The sequence below is a fragment of the Carassius carassius genome, chromosome 30, assembly GCF_963082965.1.
Source record: "Carassius carassius chromosome 30, fCarCar2.1, whole genome shotgun sequence".
NCBI classification, from domain to species: Eukaryota; Metazoa; Chordata; class Actinopteri; order Cypriniformes; family Cyprinidae; genus Carassius; species Carassius carassius.
Genome location: NC_081784.1, coordinates 29,564,443 through 29,587,580, shown reverse-complemented (window position 1 = coordinate 29,587,580; position 23,138 = coordinate 29,564,443). Strand labels below are relative to the sequence as shown.

The window sequence follows — 23,138 nt, the reverse complement described above, 5'->3', positions numbered from 1 at the left end:
GGACGGACAGACAAACAAATAGAAAGACAGAGAGACAGACAGACGGAGAGACAGGCAGACGGACAGATAGATAGATAGATAGACAGACAGAAAGACGGAGAGACAGACAGACAGATAGAGAGACAGACAGACGGAGAGACAGGCAGACGGACAGATAGATAGATAGACAGACGGAAAGACAGACAGAAAGACTGAGAGACAGACAGAAAGACGGAGAGACAGACAGAAAGACAGGCAGACGGAGAGACTGACAGATAGACAGACAGACGGACGGACAGACAAACAAATAGAAAGACAGAGAGACAGACAGACGGAGAGACAGGTAGACGGACGGACTGACAGATAGACAGACAGACGGACGGACAGACAAACAAATAGAAAGACAGAGAGACAGACAGACGGAGAGACAGGTAGACGGACGGACTGACGGACAGATAGACGGACAGACAGATAGACAGACAGAAAGATAGATAGACAGACAGAGAGACAGACAGACGGACGGACTGACGGACAGACTGACGGACGGAGAGATAGACGGACAGACAGACGGACAGACAGAAAGATAGTTAGACGGACAGACAGACAGATAGACGGACGGACAGACAGATAGATAGACGGACGGACAGACAAACAAATAGAAAGACAGAGAGACAGACGGACGGACGGAGAGACAGACAGACGGACAGACAGACAGAAAGACAGAGAGACAGACAGACAGACAGACAGATGGACGGACGGACAGACAGAAAGACAGACGGACGGAGAGACAGACAGATAGAAAGACAGAGAGACAGACAGACAGACAGCCAGATAGGAAGACAGAGAGTCAGACAGACAGACGGATGGACGGACAGACGGATAGAAAGACAGACAGATGGACGGAAGGAGAGATGGACAGACAGACAGACGGACGGAGAGACAGACAGACAGACAGAGGGACGGATGGACAGACAGCCAGATAGGAAGACAGAGAGTCAGACAGACAGACGGATGGATGGACAGACGGATAGAAAGACAGACAGATGGACGGAAGGAGAGATGGACAGACAGACAGACAGACGGATGGACAGAGAGACTGACGGACAGACAGACTGATGGACAGATAGAAAGACAGAGACAGACAGACGGACGTAGAGACAGACGGACGGAAGGAGAATCGGACAGACTGACGGACGGAGAGATGGACAGACAGACGGATAGAAGGAGAGACGGACGGACGGAGAGACGGACAGACAGACGGACGGACGGAGAGACGGACAGACAGACTGACGGAGAGACAGAGGCAGGCAGACAGACAGAGAGACAGGCAAATAGATAGATGGATGGATGGACGGACGGACAGACATATAGATAGATAGACAGACAGACAGGCAAATAGATAGACAGACAGACGGAGAGGACAGGCGGACAGAGAGATAGACAGACAGACGGAGAGGACAGAGAGACAGACAGACAGACAGATAGAGAGATCTGAAACACACCTCTAGAGTTTCATCACTGCCGCCGAAATCCTCAAACTTCACAGAGGAGTACTGCAGCTCATGACCCTGGCTCTTACCTAGAGTTACAACCAGAATAACTCACTACACAACACCTGATGCCCAGAAATACTTGGAAATAAAGATTTGTTAATAAAGATTATTGTTTTGCATCAAGATTTTTTTCATCACGATCACTACAATAGGTAAGATTAGTCAACATAAATAAACAAGGAAAAATATGCACATATATATATATATATATATATAATTAATATTTTGATGGAAAAGCAGATTCCTGCTTCGATGCCTGGAGCAGATGTCACTCACTCTTTTTAGCCTGTATTGCGGCAGTGATTTCTGCGTCCACGTCGTGCTTGCTCTTCTTCGCTCTCTTCAGTTTCCTGCTCTTAGATGTCTTTTCCTTCTCCAGCTTTGATGAATCTCTCTGCTTCTGAAACACATTCTGAGGTGAGATCCATCAGACGCAAAAGCAAATGCACCCCATGCTGAACTTTGGTCTTTATTTAACTGCATGGGCATATCAATACTGGAAATGTTATGGAGAGTATTAATAAAGGACGGTGAAGTCTGAAAGTTGATATTCACCGTGGTGCTGGAGGACTCGTCCTCACACAGGTCGATGAAGATGTTCTCCTGCTCTCTGTCGGGGGTCTTATCGATGGTCCAGCCGCTCTTCTGAGGGGGCGCTCCTCTCTGATAGAGGGACGTCAGCGAGCTGTTCATGTGGTTTGTGTGCTGTTGAAGAAACACAAGCATTTACCACATCTTACCTAGAGACAGATCTGATGTTTCTGGCTTCTGTAGTCAATCTGTAAAGTCAAACTGGATTACTTCATGCTCGGGAATCTCGTCCTCGCTGTCGGAGCTGAACTCTGTGACATGACTGTCCTCCCTGAAAACCACCAGAGCAGGGGTTATAAAGAGATGAGTGTGAATGACCCGTCTGTAGATGTGTAGTTGTATCTCACCCGTCCTCTTGGTTGCATCTCGCTTTTTTGGCCAAGTGTTTGACTTCCAGAGTGGAGACATCAAACTCACTGCATATCACCGCATGCACTGCACAGACGTCACAAGACATGTTCAAGGGAACAGTTTCTGCTTTAATGCTCAGTTTCCATGCGTGTAAGCCAGACCTTTCTCCACTTGTATCCTGAAAGCCGTCCTGTTCCTGCGTCCGTACTCGATCCTGCTCGGATCACAAACACATCACAGGGTTAGGTGTGTGCGTCTGAGCACATCACGGTCACAGAGTCACAGATCCAGACTCACCTGAACTGCTGCTGAAGCTCCGAGGCCATCGCTGCCACGTCCACATACTGCTCCCTGTGGGACTTCAAATACTGAAACAGACCCAAAACACAGAAACACACTCAAGAAAACACATAAAAGAGGTGCTCTGAGCAGCATGTCAAGTCGGTGTTGATCTCGATCAGAAACACAGCATGAAGCAGTTTTAAAGACATTCAGCAAGCCTCGAAGACAAAGCACGATTACATCAGAAACGTTTGAGAGAGTAAGAACAGCAAAAGAAGCAGGTAAGCAAATATAACAAGACAGTGAAACATGGTCAAACCTGCCGTATTAACTTAGACGAGCCAACTTTCTGGTCTTACCAACTAGTCATAGTAAGATAACTCACATTCAAATCCTTTAAAACTGTGATACATTTATCCTTATTTATTTATGGCATGTTTTAAATTTCTTCTTTCTTCAGATGACTTAGTTGTTCGTTACTGTGCTGTATATTGTCACAGTTATTTACAAGACAATAATAATAACTCGATATGTACATGTCCTGAGTGGAAGAACTCGGCCCTCGGTTGCTAGGGTGTTTCTATGTGGTTGCTAGGGTGTTGCTAAGCGGTCTGTAGTTGTCACGCATCATTACGATGTAGTGTTATAGAATTCTTAATCTGATTTAACACTTAGCTAATCACTGCTAGCATGTGTAGCACAAATGAGCAATGTGATATTTATTATTATTTTTTTTAAATGTCCTCTTTATTCATGTTACTTGCTTATTGGTTACTGTGCTTTATAACATTATTGTTATTTACACGATGCGTTAATAAATAATAGATATAATACTAATACTAATAGACAGAAAGATACTAAAGCTTTAAGTTTACCTGATGGACTCTGTGTTTGAGTCTCGGATCTATATTATAAGCACTGCGGTTCTTCATCATCCTTTCTTCACGAGGCCACGGCAGAAATCCACTTTACATGAATGTGGACTTTAAATCAAGGAGAATAAGAAGAGGGAAAACAGCGGAATCAAAAGCGCTCCATGTTTAGCGTCGCGCTGCTGCTGTACATGTGGAGAAGACGAGCAGCGGCGCATGCGCAGTGGCCACACGCTCATCAGCGCCGCCTGTCGGCCCGGAGACACACGCGCGTCACCCGCTGCGACACAACGACACAACACCAGAGGAAGAGCTGCAGCTCAAACAGTGGGCCGCCAGGGGGCGCTGAATACACAAGACGGACTATGTTTATATCCTCTTCAATAGGTTAAATTATTATTATTATTTTTTTGCTTTATTAATTCAGTGGCACAAGAAAAAGGGGTTTTAAATATATTCACATTATAATATTAACTAAAGAAAAAAGAAAACACCAAAACTTATAAAGGAAAAGGAATATATATATTCAGTGCTTTCAAAGCATTATATGTTTTCAGCTCTTTCTGGTTTTTGTTTTGTTATAAGAGATTTACATATAATTAAAAATCATTCATAACATTTAAAAAAATGTGGTTTACATTGAGCCCACTTCTTCACGTGCATGCTATTTCCCCAATAAAATAAACAAATGAAAAAAATAATATGTTGTTCTTTACACTTCAAATTTTCATTCATATCAAATATACACATTTCTATCATGCTCCAGTTTTCTATTCATAAAGAATTCAAAATTATTTCCAAAAATAATCTTGAGTAAATACAGTTGAAAATAAAATAGATGCAAAATAGTTTATTTGTTCTTGATTACAACATTCACAGGTATATGCAATATTAAGCTTAATTATTTTACAAAACGTGTTTAGCGGAATAAATTATATGAAATATTTCGTAAGACGCTTCCTTAATTGTTTTATTGATGCAGAACTTATTTTGGCAGTCTCCATGCTAAAGTGACGTTACTAACCGCAGGTAGAAATAATAAGGCGTAATATTCGCCGCATAGTTACGTCTTGTGTCGAAGTGATGCGTGCTCGCGCTATCAGATAGCGTGCGCGTCCCCGCCCGTGTTCATCACAGTAGAAGATGGCGAGTCCGTGCTCGAGCGAAAGGTTTGTTATTGTCCGGGACGCGGAGAGCTGGAGGTCCGAGCTCCTTCACAGTGTGGGTAAGAGCAGCACACCCTCACGAGAGATCTGCTCGGATTCTTCCTGGTGTGTTCACGATAGAAACATAGAGACCGAGACACTGATTCCTGCAGCTAGCGTGCTAACGGCTAACCGCCAGGAGCTAACAAACCCCCATAATGTTTGACTTTTATTCCTCGAGTAATCATTACAGATCACGCGCGCGATGATTTATCACCAAACTGTGCTGCACTCGCTCTAAATCTAGTCCATATGTCGTAAATTACTTCATGTTAAATTGACCAGATTACTGAAATGAAAACCGGGACGTTTCCTAGTTCAGTGATCACAATAACACTGAAATATCACTTGTGATTATCTACTAAATTAAAAAACCGGGACAATATATTTGTGTATGTTTTTTAATCGTTTTAGATTTACATATATTAATATCATAATTATTAATTACAATGATGTGTAACTAAGAATCTACTAAGAACCCTTGTTTAAAGGGATGTAACGATTCACTCGAGTCCCGATTCGATTACATTCACCTTGTTTTGAAAATGTTTTTTTTTTACAAAATGAAATTTAAACCAAATTATAAATTAAATGTGTCCTTTTATTATTGCTTGGACAAAACGCTGCACGTTTCTTTGTGTGATTGAAATATAACACTAACTGTAGCACTTGCATAATTTAAATATAATGTAAATAACACAACTAAATAGAAATTTTAAAACAAGCCCCAAATCAAATAAGCAACACAAATAAAAGCGCTGCACTTATGAACCTCAATACGCATTATTCAGAGTCCAGATGAAAAGAGTAAATGAGGCGTTTGTAAGGATCTGTGATGTGATGAGTGGGAATGATGTCCGTCTGTGTGGAAGGTGCTCAGATTGGGCTCCGAGAGCACAGGTACGACTGTTAAAGATCGCTTCATCTGGAAAGCATCTGCTGTGTACAAACCGCTGATAGACTACTCTCTAAATCATAAACATGAACTTCAGCGTCTGTTTGACATCTGATAGGAAACGTCCTATAGACGTATCACAGATGAGCAGACACTCTTGCAGACGTCAGATAGACGTCTCTGTGATGTGCGCCTGCTATCAGCGGCAAACTCTGTTAAAAACGCCTCAATTCCTGATAGCACACACACATCACAGAGACATCTGCAAGATGCATTTTAGGACGTGATTTTTTGATCACCTTTTATTTGTATTTAGCCTGCATACAAACAATAAATGTGAAATCACTGTCAAATAATCGTCTCAGACTCACCTAATTAATATTAATATCTTTAAGTTTAAACTAGAGGCTAATACACACTACCAGTCAAAAGTGTTTTCACTGTAAGCTTTTTAATGTTTAAAAAAAAAGATGATCTTGCTCACCGAGCCTGCATTTATTTGATCCAAAATACAGCAAGAACAGTAACATAGTGAAATATATGTTTTTAAAATCTATATTGAAATGTATTTTATTTCTGATATCAAAGCTGTATTGTTAGCATCACTACTGCAATCACATGGTCCTTCAGAAATAATGTTTATATTCTGATTTGCTACTCCAAAATCATTTTGGTTTCATCAGGTTTCTTTGATGAATAGAAAGTTCAGAAGGACAGCATTTATCTGAAATAGAAATTGTAATATTATAAATGTCTATCACTTTTGATCAATCCAATTTTGAGTGTCCTTGCAAAATAAACATTTCTATCATTTCTTAAAAAAAAAAATCTTTGGATCTTTATATTCATCAAAGTATCCTGAAAAAAAAAGTACTCAACTGTTTTAAACATTAATAATCATCAAATCAGTATATTATTGTGATGTCTGAAGATCATGTGACTCTGAAGACTGGAGGAATGATGCTGAACATACAGCGGAGCATCACAGAAATAAACAGTTTAAAGCAGTTAGTTAAAGAGTAAAAATATTTCAAAATCAAACTGTGTTTGCTGTACTTTGGAACAAATAAATGCAGGCTTGGTGAGCAGAAGAATTACTTAAAAGAAAAAACGTTCAATATAGTTATAAGTTATAAGTTTAATATTAATATAAGTTCATATAAAACACTTCTCTTTAGAGGCGGGTTCATATAAAACACCGCGACGCGTTTGATTTAGAAACGTGCAGTGCTCATGTTTAACAAAGTCAGACGCTACAAATATATCAGTGTAAGGGAAACACTGTGAATGTATATCGAAATATCAGAAATGAGTTTAAAAATCATATCGCTGTTATTGAAAAGTATTATTGTCCAGCCCTAGGGGCATCTTACGCAAATGATGATAATTTGTCAGAGGGCCTAAATGCAGAGATGTTCAACATTTCAGGGTGTTTGTGATCCTTCAAAGTTCAATGAATGTTAAACAACTCTGACGTTTGCCTGATAATTAAGTTAGTAAGGTAGTTGTTAAGAGATCTAGATTTCATTCATGCACAATAAGACATAAGTGCTTTATAAATACTAATAAACAGCCAATAAGCTGGTAATGTGCATAGTGAGAATTGGTCCTTAAAATCATCTGTTACCATTTACTCTTGTGCATCTGTTTTCATTCTTGATCATAATTAACTTCAAATAATTTAGGTCTGATTAATTAATTTTTGGTTCGTTGTGTCGGACTTCAAGAACTGTTCTTGAGCGCATCTCTTCTGTCCTCTGAATAGGTCTTGACAGTATCTTGGGAGTGTTTGGTAAAACACAAGTTCTGGAGGATCTCAGGCTTTTGAAAGGTATGTTTTTCTGAGATGATGATGAGCCGTTCGATCAGAAAAGGACACAAGCTCTAACTGAGGGGAGCAAATGGAAATGTGTTGTGGTTGGCTGCTGAATATGAAGGATGTGTTTTATTGAGGAAGCTCATTGGAAAACTAAGTGCCTCAGAAATTACATCATTGCTTGCTCTGCAAATACCGTAGAAAAGGAAAATGGTTTATGCCTTGAAAATTAAATTGTGAACCACCTTCATGTAATTTCTGCACGTCTCCATTGTTTATCAGACATGTTTTACATGGACAGCACTGCATCTAACATTTCTAGACGAAGGTTTTGCATTGTCCAGTGGCCAGACAAATTACAATCAGTCCTCTCTTATCAAATGAGAGTAGAAACAAGCTTTCTGTTATTTGGAAAGGCAAATAACAGAATAATACTGTTGAAAGTTGAGTTGACTTTTTTTTCTTCTATATATTGTATTGTCATATGAGTATTGGAAGCAACCTTTGTACAGTTGTGTGTCTCATGAAGCGTTGCGTGGTGCTTGGTGATCTCTGACGAGGATTTCCATGATGACTTCTGTGTTCTGTGCTCTTTTGAGAGCATGGTCTGTGTGTCCATGAGTGTGGTTAAAGTTATATAAACTTACACAGTTGCTAACTTGGGGTTGACTGAACCACGTTTTAGGGCTGGGCGACATGGACCAAAAATTATATCCCACTATTTCATCTCAGTAGGCTGAATCTTTTGGTATTTTCTACAAATCAGTTATGAGATTGGTCATCATTATGTACTTACATCAGGGCAGAAGACTTTGCTTTAAAGGTCTACTGTAGTGCTTCGAGACACAGCTTTTCTGTGTGTTGTCGTAATCTCAAATGAAACAGGAAGACAAAGACATATTGTGCAGCCCCGCCCACTTAAAAAAACAGCCAATAGCGTTTGGTTTATATCACAGCTTGGGCCAGAGCCTTTGAGCTTGGTAAAGCTGCATTTGACAGCATATGATCGCCACACTCAAATAGATTAGCCCTTTAGATTCAATATGAAACTGTTTCTAAAGCAAAAACACTGATTATGATGCTGAGGATGTGTAGTTTGAAAAGTGTGGTATCTCCTCTACTGTCAGTGCTGTTTTTCTCGCTGTTTCTCCTCCTAATCTCATCCATATACTACTATAAAATATAGCATTACTCTGTCTACTTTGTTGCATTAACTGATAATCAGAAGTAAGCAATGATCAGAGATATATACACAAGAATCTGGCTGGTCATCACCTTTTGGTGAAGTGTTGTAACTTGCAGAAAATGCCACTGAACAAATAACTTTTTGAACTGATTTAGATCTTTAATTCCCTGAAATGAATCTAAATCCCCAACCATAGCCACTGGCTGTTGTCATTGTTTCAGTTGCAAGAGAGAACACGTACTGAAAAATGGATCCAATGAACGCACTGTTAGTTGCGGTGTCGCTAGAGTTTTTAATATATATTAATAATAATAAGTTTATAATATACGTTAACCACACTGCACTTTTGGTTTTATTACCTGGGCATTAAATTGCAGAAAGCTAGGTAATGCTGCTGAGTAGGGCTGCATGATTATTAATAAAAATATAATCGAAATAGCGATTTGACAGAAGCTGCAATTGTCATGCATATCTTTCAGTGAAGCGCGGTTCTGTGATCAGCAGTAAATCCCCATCCGATGGCCAGAGGGCGCTCTCACGCTCAAACTCCAAATACGCCCCAGACACCCAGAAAATGCCTACAGCGGTAGCTGGATAGACAGAAGTTTCAACTGCTTTCATTGATTCAGCTTAACTAATAAACACACGACTGTGGCAATATGTTTTATCGGAGTTCTTATAGTTATAATTTTCATTAAAGTATATTTATAATGCTGTGCCTTTATCACTGCTTGGAATACTATGAAATATGTTGCGTGCCTTATTCTGTGTAAGAAGCCACATCCTCTCACAGAAGGACTTATTTCAAACACTCGACTGACATTATGAAGTGAGTTTGGAGTAAAAAATCATCTGAAAGCACATGATGAAGATTTACTGCTGATTACTGAACCGGCTTTACTAACAAAACGAGCATCTCTGATTAATCGTGCAGCCCTACTGCGGAGTCAGAAATTAATACAACAGCTGGAGGAATGACGGGAAATTTGACACGTGTCTATCTTCTAACCGTAATCTTTTTTTTTTTTTTTGAAGGTCATAGAAACACTATTAGAGATTATTTTATTTTTTTCTTGCTATTGGGGCAAATGAAAATGTATTTGTTCCAGTTTCTATTCACCACTATAAAAGTTTACCTTACTATAATGGCTTCCACTTCTGAAAACCACAGAAATTTAAAAAGGGTTAATTTGGTGATTTTGGTGAAGACTGGACAGATCTTCCAAGAGAAATTTAATGAACTGTTAGTTGTATGTCTTTCTATTGTTGGATGATCAACATGGCAAGAGATGATGAGAGAACTGGAGGACAGAAAATCAATGTAACTAGACCTAAAGGTTCAAAGATACAACCAAAACAATATCCTCTTTGAGTTGGTGCTGCTACTAGAGGATTGGAATAAAAATTGAATTAAACTGGTCTAACAGGCTTTTGATTAACCGTTTGCATTGACACGTTACCCAAAATAGACCGCTAGTTAGTCTGTAAAACTGGTGGGGTTTTTAAAAAAAAAAATTTGAAGTTCCCTTTCTTGCACACACAGTTGAATTTTGCCTCTTCTTTTGGATCCACAGATTGTAAGCCTGCAAGTGTGTCAAATTGGTCATTTGATGAAAATTGTCTTTTCTGCTGCTTAAGACGAGAAAAAGTGAAGGTAGTTTTTTTTTTGTTCATTTACACTTTCCCCCCTTTTCCTGATTTATCAGGACACCTTGGAAGAACCATTCAGATTTTTTTACCTTAGGGAATCTTTACTATTGATTCAACTAATGTGTTCAGTGGATACAGTGCTTTCAGTGTTTTAAGTGTTAATTTCATTTACCATAGTATTTGAATACATTTTAAGTTGCCATGTGTGTCTCCTAAAGTATGTTAAAGCACACACCTCCACCCTTTATTCTCTTTGTATTTTTCCTCTATGAACAGGAACATGTAGTTGCACTGAACAAGCAAATTGTGGAAAGTGGTGGAAAACCTTTACTAGGTAAAGATCCCTCTAATATAAGCAGACTTGAGTGGCAATCAGAGGAATTCCTGGATGCAGTGTTACACAGTAAAGGTGAGAATGCCAGCACATAGTGATGGAAATGACTGCAACTTTTACTTGGAGCGGTTACTGTCCAGAGTAAATAAATCGACCAATCTCTCACAAGTTTTAATGTGAATTTAGCAAAGCAATATTTACTCCTTTCTAGTGTGTTCCTATCAAATGTTCCTGTTGCCTGCACATTTGAATTAAGTCCTTATCAACTGTGACCTTTATTGTCAGACTTATGTTGCCGAAATGGTTATCGAGAATGCTTTATTTTAACAACCTATTTAATTGAACTATCAACAGAATACTCGCCAAGAATTCCAGATCCTCACATCCCTGTGGTGGCTTGTGGTATCGTGCAGCAGATGATTAATGAGTTAGCTTCATATTATACCTCCGCAAGTGACTGTTTTCAGGACTTCCTTCAGAACAATGAAAAAAAGCACCAAAGCCTTTTGAAACCTAGCTGTCACACTTCATCCACTGCTGTCAAAATAGACTCTTGTCAGAAAAAGTTAATCATGGACCAAGATGCCCCGCTGGACCTCTCTCTGAGAAAGGTCAAAGTGGAGGATTTTGAGCAAGGTACAGTATAGGATTATGAATACAGTAAGAGCTACTAGTTCAAAAGAAGTCCAGTCATCTTACCTTTGAATGATTTGTCTCTTTAGATGGAGTTCTTGATCTTTCTACTAAGAAGAATTTGAACAAAACTCATACATCTTCAAGGAGTTCTGATGTCAGCCCAGCTACACATTTGGTCAAAAGGTAAAGCAGGATACAGTCTGTTTCTACCAGTTTTATATGTATTGTTTACTTATCATGTCCAATCATGTATTTTCTTATGCAGTTTAGAAAGTTCCTATATATGTCTAATTTTTTTGCCTGGTCTTTCAGGGAATCTGTCGACTTGAGTCTTGCCCAAGTAAGAGATCTACAGGTGGTGTCCACTTTGGAACAGTTCATGTCAAAGCTATGTTTGCATCACCAGCGCCAAATATTCGAAGCATTAGGCTTCTTACAAAGCGAAGTCAAGGCTGTGGCTATTTCCGACCAATTCCAAGTACCCACTCCAGATTTGTCTGACAAGCAGGCGACAACCAGCTACAGTCGTGCATCATTTGAAACCAGGTCTGAGAGAACATGCGCTGTGGATGCTGCTGCGAGCATTAGTAAGACTCAAGGGTCATCTGTCAGGAAAAGTCCAAAGCCCATTGCCGAGGTTTTAAAGGCTGTTGTTTCCAGTACTGCCCGTGTACGAACTGAAAAACAAGAAGACCTTAGCAAGTTGGAAGTTTTGTCATCTTCATCTTGTGAAAAAGGTTTTGAGTGTGGAAATGTAAGTCCTAAAGTTCTCGTCACGACAAAGACAACTACTGATAATCTGGGAGCAAAAAAAGAGTTGGGGTCAAGCAGTCAACAAATTCCCAGTATCAATTCTGTAAAGAAGTGTCTATGCAGTGCTGAACGATGCTTGCCAACTTGTACTGCAGAGAATGAGCATGCAGGCCCGTTAGCACAGACTTGCTCTTTTGCACAAAATGAAGTTGCTGTTGTAAAGCCCTCCACATTTCAAAAGACATTGAATGTTGTTTTACCAATATCCCCAAGAACAGCCAGGAAAAGCAGAAAAGGTTCTTGTCTTAGGCAAAGGAATGGCTCTTTAAGTTGTATCATAAATGATGCTGAAATGAGCCATTGTGACCTAGTTTATATTAGAAAATCAATAACAGAATGTCAGCCTCAATCTCGTCATAGGCTGCATCCACGACAAAATGCCCGGAAGAGCACAAGAGGACACAGATATGTGGAGGAGTACTTGGAACTAAAAACAGTCCGTACATTAGCTAGTAAATTGATAGACGATTCTAGTGGGAATTGTCCAGCTCGTATGCCAGACATGCACACCTCAGTGACTCCAAAGCAGGTCCTTTCTAAGTCAGGCAGTGTTCCTCTTGTAAACGCACCTTTTGCAGGCGACTGCATGAAAAATGTTATTCCAAAGTTATCATCGGAGCAGATAGTGGAGAATGAAATGCCTGGAGATGTCATGAAAGTAACCAGTCTGGGTCTGATGGTTGAAACCAGTCTAACGGGTCAAATTGAAAGCAATGGCCATATTATCAGTGAACCGTCAGGTAAACAGAGTGAATTAACCATGCAACTAGATACTCTGAATGCAGTAGTGCAAGGAAAATGCATGGACATGGTAGAAGAAACTACTGAAACAACAGAACTCACTGTACAGAAAGACGGATGTGACTCCCAAATTGGGCCCATGCCAGAAGTAGTAATATGTGGTACAGAAAGAAAGCCGGAGCATGAGAATACATTTTTGGAGCCATCACTGATCCATGTGTCCCCTAACATGGCCAAAGAGTGCTCTGCTGATGAAGTCCACATGGAGCCGATAGGTGAGAGAGAAATAAAAAAAAACACAGAAGCCGAGACTGCAGCAGATTTCCAGGAACAATCAGAGGCATCAGAAATAAAGGCAAACACTGAGGAGGATAGAGGTGCTCGGGAACAAGTTTTGCACGACATTGAAAGTAATTTCCAAACAGTGAACTCTTCCGAACTACCAGTGAAGAATCAAGGGGATTCAGTGGTGTCCAACCTGACTGAAGTCTCTACTGTACAAATGCCTGTCAAATGTAAAAAGGATGTGGATCAGCATACTTCAAAAGGTTTGCATGCAAACCATTCAGTGTCCTCAGACAGATGCTTGCGTAGTAGAAGTTCAAAAGGCAGTGTTGATGTAATAAAAGAATCCATGAAGTGTGGTGCGTCTGAACTTGATCATGCCAATGATAAAAGCCCAAAGACTCATTCTACTGAAACAAATGTACATACTGAGCAGGAGCCTGATTTGAAAGTTGTTGACATACTTGAATCAACACAGGAGCTCCCGTCTGCTAAACCTTGTAACGGTCTGGTTGTGGATCATGCAGTCAAAATGAGACCGAAATCAAGAACTGCAATAGCTGTTGGTAGAGAGGAGCATTCGAGTCCAGACGTTAAAGTAAATAATGATTTGCCAAATGTTTTGTCACATGATGTTCTTCCAGAGACTGTAAGCACCACCTCCTCCACTTCAGAGAGTGGAAAACACCACAAACAGAACAATCAAGCCTCTGAAAGCACTGATAAAATGCCACTTAGAAATAAAAGTAGTCCTGTTGAGATGTCTGATAGCGGACCCTGTTCAGCCATTAAAAAGTCGCTACCAAGTTCTGAAAATATGCTTTTGAGAAGCAAAAGTAACACTGAAGCACCAAGTTTAAAGTTGATCACTCCGACAGAAGGCCGTTCAGAGAAGCAAGGACAGATACCTTTTAGAAGGAGCAGCTCTATTAGTGAGCAAGCAGCTAACAGAGATTTGTGTACATCTTCCGAGGCAGTGACGCATATGCCTCTTCGAAGTAGAACTATTAGCTCAATTAAACCGACTGTTATCAAAGATTCTCTTGTTAAAAGTTGCATTAAAAGTTTCAGTAAACAACCTGTCAGTTCACACTCCAGTACTACCTGTAGAAAAACCGAGGCCAGTGGACACATGCCCTTAAGAAGCAGTGCCAGTTTAACTGCAGAACAGTCCCGCAACAACAAATCTGTTATCTTAGATGCATCAGAGAGCCCTGGACGCATGTCCTTGAGAAGAGGGAATGCATCTAATACTGAACAGGCATGTGGCTCAACAACAGCCCATAATAGAAATAAACATCCTCTGAGACAACTAAAGGTTTCAGCATCTTCAAGTGGAGAAGCTGAAGAGAGCCCCTTTAGTTCAAACGTTAAAATCCAAAATCAGAAGCATATGGAGTCCCAAATAAGAGGCTCATCAACTTTGCCAGATGAATCCTTCCACCTAGCTAGTCTTCAGACGACTGAACCTATTGTTTGCAGTCCCCCTAAATTTTTGGATGCACTAAGGCGGGAAAAACACCAGCAGTTGATTTCAAACTTAAATTCAAAGTTTGATAAAATGCACAAAAGTTGGGTTCCAATGGACAAGGAGGGCCAGCCTGCACTAAAACCCAAAAACAAGGCAGACCGGCTTAAAGAAATATGGAAAAGCAAACGCAGAGTACGAAAGTCACGGCCATTGGAACAACAAAAGTTATCCCCTGTGCAAATGCTATTCATGAAGCCCTTTGATTTGCCCAGTATCTGCAGGTGGTTCCTGCAGTCAACTGAAACAAAATCACTTGTAATTGTTAAAAAGGTCAACACCAGACTTCCTTCTGAAACACAGTTGTGCTTTCACTCTTCGGCAGCAGGAGCGGGTTCCTCTCATGGGATATTTCCAAGCCTCCAGGCCGAACGGTTGAAGAAGCACCTGAAAAAGTTTGCTATTGCATCACCGGTGAAGAACACCCCCAAGAATCAAAGGCTACTTGCTAAAGCTTTAGGTCAGGGTATTTCTGTGATGAGGAGTAAAGTCAAGCACGAACCGACGACTGCCACACGAATCTGTACAAAGGCACAGAGTCTTGCTGGAGTGACACCGGCACAGACTCCCGAGAGCCTGGCCTCGACCGCAGGCAGTGCGAAAAACCCAGCCAGTGCTAGAATTCTTCGGAAATATTCCAACATGCGTGAGAAGCTTCAGGTTCAGCAAAACAAGAAATGCAAAGAGAAAACTTTCAAAGGTGCTCATCTCAAGTCGGCAATAATTCCAAAGAAAGACAACAAACAAAAACTGCCGACATGTAAAGGGTCGAAGTCTGTGGTTCAGAGGATCTCATCTCTGACCAAGACTGCAAAAACAAACTCTGCCCTCAAACAAAGGGGTTTAAAAAGGAACCAGTGTCATAAAGACCGTGCCTCTCCAAAGAGGTTGAAGGCACTCAAAAGAATGACAAAAGTTATCGGTGAGAACGCCTCGGCAAACATCTTTAGTAAAAAACAGAGACCGATCAAAGCTGGAACTGACAAGGCACAGCAAATAAAAGCAAGTGGGACCAGTAAAGTTGACACAAAAAGACTGGTGTTTCAAAAAGGCCCTAATAATTTAGAATCACAATCTTTAGATGTTGACATTAAACCTCTGATGTTGGAAGACCAAGTGTTAACTAGGTCACAAAGAAAGATGGAAGGCATCCCTTCACAGAATGCCTCTCCCAAATCCTCCACGAAGCGAGGCTTGGAACCACTGGTCACACCCACAAAACGTACTAGGACTTCAAAACCATGAACAATGTGTATAGGTACTAGAACCTCATGTAGATATGTTTCATAAGAACAAGGGGTGCTGATGCTTTTAAAAACAATAACATATTTTTTTAAGCTTGGCAGTACATTTTTGGAGCTTTGAATTTATTGTCATCTGAGAGAGATTTGTCATTGTTAGGTAGTTCAGGTAAAGACATTTTCCAGAGTTATTTCTTTTCAGTGTCAAACATTTTCCAGTTATGCTTAAAGAAATCTATTTGTTTATGAAAAAAAGACTTACTTTCTTGTTATTGTTGATGGAGCCAATAATGTAAAAATCAATAAAGGTTCTGATTCCCATTGGGAATTTTAAATATGAGTTATAAACGGGTGTCAGACTTAATTCCTGGAGTGCCGGAGTCCTGCCAGAGTTTAGTTCCAACCCTTGCACACATACTATATAGTTTTCAAATAAGCCCGAATGACTTGATTAGTTGAATCAGGTGCATTTGATTAGGGTTGAATCCAAACTCTGCAGGGCTCTGGCACTCCAGGAATTGAGTTTGATTCCCCTGGGTTATAAATAACCCAATATCTCACTTGTTTGATTGACTGTTATGTTGAATAGCTTATTATTACAACAGCTTGTACTATTGAGATACCAGATATTATTTAAGGAATGATCCTAAACAGTTAATAATTTTAGCTAATCAAAAGTGGCTTTGTAACCTGAATAATGTGCCTTTTTCTTATCTGTATTTATAAGTGATTGAGGTTGCCTCAAGAAATAAAGCCTCATTCTTTTTGCACATAGATGAGAAATTTGTCAAAAATGTCTTTATAAGATCAAAGCTTGTTTTTAATAGCTTTTTAATTTTGTTCAAGTATGTAGTAGTTCATATTTTCATTGTCTACATGTATAATTTTTTTTTCAGCTGATATGTACATAGGAACATATGCACAAGTTTCTGTCATTATGCATTATGGTATCAAACATCTTTAAACCGCTGTATTTCTGATGCAGTTTTACAAAAATAAACATCCAAGATGACAGATTTTCTAATCCTGGTTACATTAGCGAAAATATGTTTAAATCCACTGGATTTGGCTAGTTGGAGATAACCACATGAGATTAACTATATGTTGTTGTAGTAATATATAAAACTATATTTTAACACTTTGTTTTACTTTTTGACTTGGAAGCAGTTTGAAATGTAGTTTACTTAAACCACCACCAGGAACAAAGAAGACCATACCTCATTTATATGTTTTGAGTTGTGCAAGTAGGAAATATTATGTAATATTATGTAAAAGTGTCAGTCATTGATGCATTTTCAAATGTTGGGGTATATTTGGAGCTGGGTGAGTGGTGTGGTAATCTGGACAAGCTTCAAGAATCAGTGAAATGATTTGATTCATGTGAATAAGTTAAAGAGCAGTGCAGTGAAGATCATTGCTTAACTGTTATTTTGTTCCGAAAAATGCATGTAGAAACCAGTTATATATATATATATATATATATATAATACAGTTGCAATCAAAATTACTCAACCCATCAGAGACTGCAGTACTTTACAAATACAAGCTTTTCTGAAGATCCAGGATAAAATACAAATGGCATCTATTACAGTTCACTGGCATATTAAAAGTGATATTGTCAATATATAATTTAATATTTGAGTTACAAGATTTTTTTTATAATTCTGCTATGTCATAATTATTCAAGCCCAATTCAACATTGCTGTTTTTAAATCACTTATTTGCATGGTGGGGAATAAAACGGCCTCAAAACACAATTAAGCCTTTAGAAACTCTATTAAAAACAGAATTAGCTTGAGCTGTTACACATACATACAGTTAGCCCATGCATGTGCTGAAGTTGAGTAGCAAAAATGTCAACAGAGATCTCACAAAAACTAAAGACAATAAATATTGTATTACTTTAGAAAGGCTAAGGCTATATGAAGATTTCCAGGACATTGAAAGTTCCTAGAGAGACAGTTCTCAGTCTTATTCCTAAGCTTAAAGTGTGTTTTACCAGAAAACCTTTGAGAGTGTTGAAGAAAAAGCACAATATCATAAAATGTTTAATCAGAGCAACTGAAAAAAATCTACAATGTTAAGCCAAAGACTTGACAAGATGACCCGATGAAAGGAGGAAAACCATTTCAATGCAGCGTGTAAGAAGAACACTAGACATGTATGGCCTACATATTGAGACATCTTGATGAATACCACTCTTGATCAAGAAGAACAAAAGGCAGACTTGAACTTGACCAAATTCATTTGTGTAGACCCGTGGAGCTCTGGAGGAATGTTTTATGGAGTGATGTGACCAAACTGGAACTTTTTGGACCCATGGATCAGCGGTGTGTCTGCTGCAAAACAGGCAAAGCTCATAAGGAGAAGAACACCATCTCCATCATCAAACTTGGAGGTGGATCAGTCCTGTTATGGGGTTTATTTACTGTAGCAGGAAGTGGAAATCATGACTGTATGAAGGACATCATGGATTCTTTGAAGTATCAGGCCATTTTGACATGAATTGTGATGCCTTCGGTGCAAAGACTGAAGCTGATGATCAATGGACTTTCCAGCAGGACAGTCATCCCAAAGTACACATCCAAATCTACTTCTGCTTGGTTCAGGGATCAGTTATAGAAGGTTCTTGAGTGGCCTGTTCAGTCTCCAAGCTTAATTCTCATTGAAAATATCTGGTTGAATTTAAAGAAAGCAGTGGTGAATGTGAAAACCAAAGATTATCAGTGATCTGGAAGCTTTCTCAGGCGATGAATGGGCCAAGACTAGTAGAGAGGTGCCAGTAGCTTCTAAGCACTTACAGCTTTTATTGGTGATTTAAAAAAAATAAAAGATTCTGAGCAAAATTTGAGTTTCGGGGGTTTGAATAATTTTGAACATAAATGTTTAGAGCCAATTTGAATTTCATCATGATTCATCAGTGTTCCATTCTCAGAATCACTCGAAAGTGTATTAACAAACTTTCTCTAATACTTTACTGATGCCGTTGTTAAATTGTTTTCATAAAATTTTGTTCGCCGCAGCAAAATGCCTTACAGGTCAAAGGGGTTGAATAATTTTGATTATTTATAGTGGTTTTGCTTCTCAAGTGTTGTTGTTGTTTTTTTTTGCCTCAGATTTGTTTGGCTGGATCATGAATGTGCCAAGAGCCAAATATTCTGCTTTTTATAAATGTATGTGGTTTTGATAAAGCAGACATAGACACTCATATAATCACACATTTTAATGAATGAAAAAGGAGGAAGTTCAGTAAACATTTTGGTGGCGCTACTTACATTCAGAGTAACTGCAGTTAGTCTTTGTAACCATCAACGTAACATCAGAAGAATAAACAGCAAGAGCTCTTAAATGTGCTATATGCAACAGCGACAGTATCTTTCACAATAAATGTTCTTGAGTTCATGATGCGATGGTTGTGACTGGCACAAGGTTAGCTCAGACCCATGAAATAAATCTACAGGAAAAGTCTCTAACCTTTTCCAGTGATTCGTCTTTCATTCCCAGTACCCCAGTGTACAATAAGAGCAATAAGTATCCACAAAAGTGTAACAAAACAGGATGACATTTTGAAGAAAACAACCATGCGGGACAATGTATGGTGGATTAAAGTACTGTTGTTCTCAAGTATTAATCAAGTTGTGTATGTTCTCCTGCGCTTAATCACAGAAACCATTAATAGTGGTCGGGGCTGTTGACTTGCTCTTTAATATTAAGAGGACTGAATGGTAGCTACCCTTATTGAATGCCTTATCTCAACGACCCCTTTTTTCTCTTGGCTTTGTTCACAACTCAGAATCAGCGTACTCATAAATGAAATTTCAGCTTTCTATCTGGAAAGGTTTTAAAATAAATAATTATAAAATCAATCACAAAGATATTTTAAATGTATTCACATGGAAGACAACATTTACCAAAAAAAAAAAAAAACTTCCAAAACGATCAACACTGGCTCCTATTACAATAAGGCTAAAAGGCTAATAATTATCTATGCTTTTGGCCAGTTTTAAACCACTGTAGCCAGTATAATCAAAGTGAATTAAATGACCGAATAAAACACCAAAAGTCACTAAAATCCCGAAAACACAAATTTATTCTTTAACATATAAAAATACTATACCAAAATGAAATACAAATATATATTAGAATCTGTTAAGCATTCTGTATAAAGTGAAGGTCTAGGGAGTTAGGAAAAGGAAATCAAAGCGAAAACAAACACCCACCAAAATTAATTGAAATAAGCCAAACTGCACTTATTTACGTTTTAATTCTAGGACGATGTTTGTGGCAATTTGCAAACCTTCATGAACGCAGGAGCTTGCAGAGGTAATACTGTAGGAATCAAATAGAGAACATGGTGGAATCTGGGAAATCATTACTGTTACTGGGAGAACTGTCACTTCCAAGAGGTGTGTACAGTGTTGTGGTCATAACCCATAGTCATATTGTACCCCTCAAACAGTTTCAACACTGACCAATATATAAAAAAAAAAAAAACTGCAGTGGCGTCGCATATTTAGCAGTGTTTTGATAAGCGATGTTCTATTTTCTGCTCAGCAGTACTAATATTAACCACAATCCAGACATCACATGACAATGAGCATGCATCTTAGAAAACTGTGATGAGATCTATCTAGCGCTTGATTTCAGCTTTGCCTTACATTCTGTAGAGTTCTCTGTTTGAGGTAATGGAATGACAAACACTGTATGGAATAGATCGAATGGATCCTTTTGCTTGACTTTCATTTACTCGATATATCAGAAGTCGAAATATTGTTAAGAAGCTCCCCTCCAACAACATAACTCTATATTATGGCACCAGGAGCTTCGCAGAGCTCTTCACACTTTCCCATGGAAGGCTGTTGGGTATTTTTGGCCACCCATGTAGTTTATTAATGATGTTATTTGCAGTGGAAATAGGGCAGAGACACATGGAAGAGTCCCATGTGCCATCCATAACACAAAATGATTGGAAATATCTGGTTAGACAGCATGTCGTTCCATGCATATCTGGTTTCAAACGTTCTACTTTACCAGCATGTCTCTGAGGATGTATTCTTCCACACAGATATAATCATATAGTTTTTTCAGGCATGGTGGAAATGTGAATGTTCCTTTCATCACCATTACAGAGTCTTATGTGCTCAAATACATGTCCTGCACTGCACAGAGAGTCAAAAAGACCATCATTTTCTTCTAATGCGTGACTACTGTCCTGCTTTTGGGCTTAAACAAGCCAGGGGCCACCTCGCTTGCCTTCCTCTCAGCAGAGTTGCTGTTAATTTACCTTTCTGAGACCTTACAAAAGAAAGAAATGGAGTTAAAATTTCAGGCTGTGGTGGAAATATAAAAGGGTGGGGGTTAGTGTGATGGGACGGGGCGTATGTCTCTGTATACCCAATGAAAGATATCTATTTCTGTTGACTTTTTGTGATGGCTCTTTCTGCGGATCTGTCAGACTGTGATGAGGTGGTGATGCTAGTGGGTGTGTTCTACATGCACCCCACACAGCCACACTTGATGGTCTTTTCAACCTCCTCGCTGAAGGACGTGCCATCGCTGCACTCAAAAGTGTATTTCCTGCGTTTCATCCTTTGACTGGCGCAGCAGGAGCCGGTGTCGCAGGAACCGCTGCACTCCACCCACGACACCATGCGAGTGGTCTGACAGATGGCGTAACCACGCTGGACCTGGTAGAAGTCCCGCACTGGCTCCCCGTGGCACTCAGACTCTAAAACAACATGAAAGTCAAATTCACAATGGACTGTTACTCATCAAATAGCATAAAAAAGTAATTTAATAATAGTAAAGGAGCTATCCATGCTTTATCTTGTCAGAAACAGAATGCTTGACAATGACCATATGCCTGAAGGTTTGTGCTTATGTTTTCTTACCTTTGTCACAATGTTCTCCACTGTAGCCCATCTCACAATGACAGTAGGCATCTCCTGTGTCAGATATCTGACAGTGACCATGTTTGCATTGAAGCTTTCTGCATGGATTGAAGAGCTCTTCCTGCTGGTTGCACAGGGCTCCATGAAAACCCTCCTGGCACTCACAGCGGTACGACTGCATGTCCATTGGAATACATCTCCCATGAACACACCTGTGTAAAGAGAATGAATTAATTAAAGCATAACATATTCCTCAGGCCAGTCTGCTTATTTCACCTCAAGGATTTGACTGACTTGCTGCCCAGGCAGGGGTTCGCCGAAGGCTGGTCACAGTGTTGCCCACTCCATCCGGGCTGGCAGTGGCATACAGGGCCAATGGCGGTGTTGGGTTGGCAAATACCATGAAGGCAGTATATCTTTCGGCAGGGCTCACATCCGGGCACCACACCAGGTTTCATCTGGGTTTTGGTAAAGTCTTGTAGCTCATTATTGATGTAAAGGTTCTGAATACAGCCGTGAAAACTGGAGCTGTTTTGGATCTGCCAGACGCGGGGAGCTATGGGGTGGACACTGACCGGCATGCCTGATTCAGTGAGAAAATTTTGTAAAAGCAGAGTTGGGAAGAGACCAGTTAGCAAACACGTGTAGCAAAACACTAATGCCACTTGAATTCAGTTATCATTAATGATATATGTCAGGCTCTATAAATCCTGCTCCTTTAGGTCAACTGTCATATACAGAGTTTATCTGCAACGCTGATCAAACACACCTGAATAAGTGAATCGTGGTCTTCAGGATTACTGGAAAATTACAGGTAGGTGGATTTAACAAGGGTTGGAGCTAAACTCTGTAGGACAGTGGCCCCTCTAGGACCGGATCTGAAAAACCTGGGTATACTGATTTGTTGATTCTAGCCAATTTCAAGAGCAATCGAGCGGAGAGCATGTGTTGTGTCTAGGTTGGTTTATAGGTGCACAGTCGTGATTGACAGTATTGTACAATGATTTTAGCTGTGATGTAGGCAGATATCCTTGGTGCACTCCTACCTCCCACATATAGTGGAGCTTCTCCCCTCAAGGGCTGCACTTTACCAAAGCTGTCCATGGTGGTTGGGATACCACCATCTATGGAAAGGTTCACCATCTGGTCAAAGGTCACCAGTTCTACCGTGTGGAACTGACCATCATTGATGGTCTCAGTACTGTGTAAATTAAGCATGGAAGATATCTGATGTGAAAGTTAAATGGCATTTAAGCTTTATAAATGTTCCATTTGTAGTCAGCTGCTGA

The 23,138-nt window shown here is 39.7% G+C and overlaps 3 protein-coding genes across 4 annotated transcripts in view; 1 reads left to right on the top strand and 2 right to left on the bottom strand.

Moving 5' to 3' along the window:
* nvl (nuclear VCP like) overlaps nt 1-3,837 on the bottom strand; it is a 16,136-nt gene extending 12,299 nt beyond the window's left edge. Inside the window, exons 1-8 of one of the 2 annotated variants that reach the window (XM_059518174.1) lie at nt 3,632-3,837; nt 2,772-2,842; nt 2,636-2,688; nt 2,471-2,558; nt 2,334-2,394; nt 2,088-2,237; nt 1,809-1,932; nt 1,482-1,558 (exon numbers count right to left, since the gene is read on the bottom strand). In XM_059518174.1, coding sequence (XP_059374157.1) covers nt 1,482-1,558; nt 1,809-1,932; nt 2,088-2,237; nt 2,334-2,394; nt 2,471-2,558; nt 2,636-2,688; nt 2,772-2,842; nt 3,632-3,691 — 684 coding nt within the window. In that variant the 5' untranslated portion in view covers nt 3,692-3,837. The remainder of the gene's footprint in view (nt 1-1,481; nt 1,559-1,808; nt 1,933-2,087; nt 2,238-2,333; nt 2,395-2,470; nt 2,559-2,635; nt 2,689-2,771; nt 2,843-3,631) is intronic. The other variant, XM_059518175.1, reaches the window with a different exon arrangement.
* An 873-nt stretch (nt 3,838-4,710) lies between these two features.
* Nucleotides 4,711-16,728, top strand: LOC132111012 (uncharacterized). The gene is made up of 7 exons (XM_059518173.1): nt 4,711-4,853; nt 7,494-7,559; nt 10,305-10,384; nt 10,657-10,789; nt 11,069-11,350; nt 11,437-11,533; nt 11,663-16,728. The coding sequence occupies exons 1-7, from the start codon at nt 4,772-4,774 to the stop codon at nt 15,960-15,962; spliced, it is 5,040 nt and encodes a 1,679-aa protein (XP_059374156.1). The 5' UTR covers nt 4,711-4,771; the 3' UTR covers nt 15,963-16,728.
* Nucleotides 16,729-19,677: 2,949 nt separating this feature from the next.
* slit1a (slit homolog 1a (Drosophila)) overlaps nt 19,678-23,138 on the bottom strand; it is a 63,667-nt gene continuing 60,206 nt past the window's right edge. Inside the window, exons 34-37 of the mRNA XM_059518172.1 lie at nt 22,896-23,050; nt 22,144-22,432; nt 21,850-22,061; nt 19,678-21,686 (exon numbers count right to left, since the gene is read on the bottom strand). Of these exons, the coding sequence (XP_059374155.1) occupies nt 21,448-21,686; nt 21,850-22,061; nt 22,144-22,432; nt 22,896-23,050 (895 nt within the window). The 3' untranslated portion in view covers nt 19,678-21,447. The remainder of the gene's footprint in view (nt 21,687-21,849; nt 22,062-22,143; nt 22,433-22,895; nt 23,051-23,138) is intronic.

Coding starts and splice junctions, on each gene's coding strand:
- LOC132111012 (XM_059518173.1), top strand. CDS start 4,772: ATGGCGAGTCCGTGCTCGAGCGAAAGGTTTGTTATTGTCCGGGACGCG. Junction 10,385..10,656: donor TAAGACGAGAAAAAGTGAAG/GTAGTTTTTTTT, acceptor CTCTATGAACAG/GAACATGTAGTTGCACTGAA. Junction 11,351..11,436: donor AGTGGAGGATTTTGAGCAAG/GTACAGTATAGG, acceptor TTGTCTCTTTAG/ATGGAGTTCTTGATCTTTCT.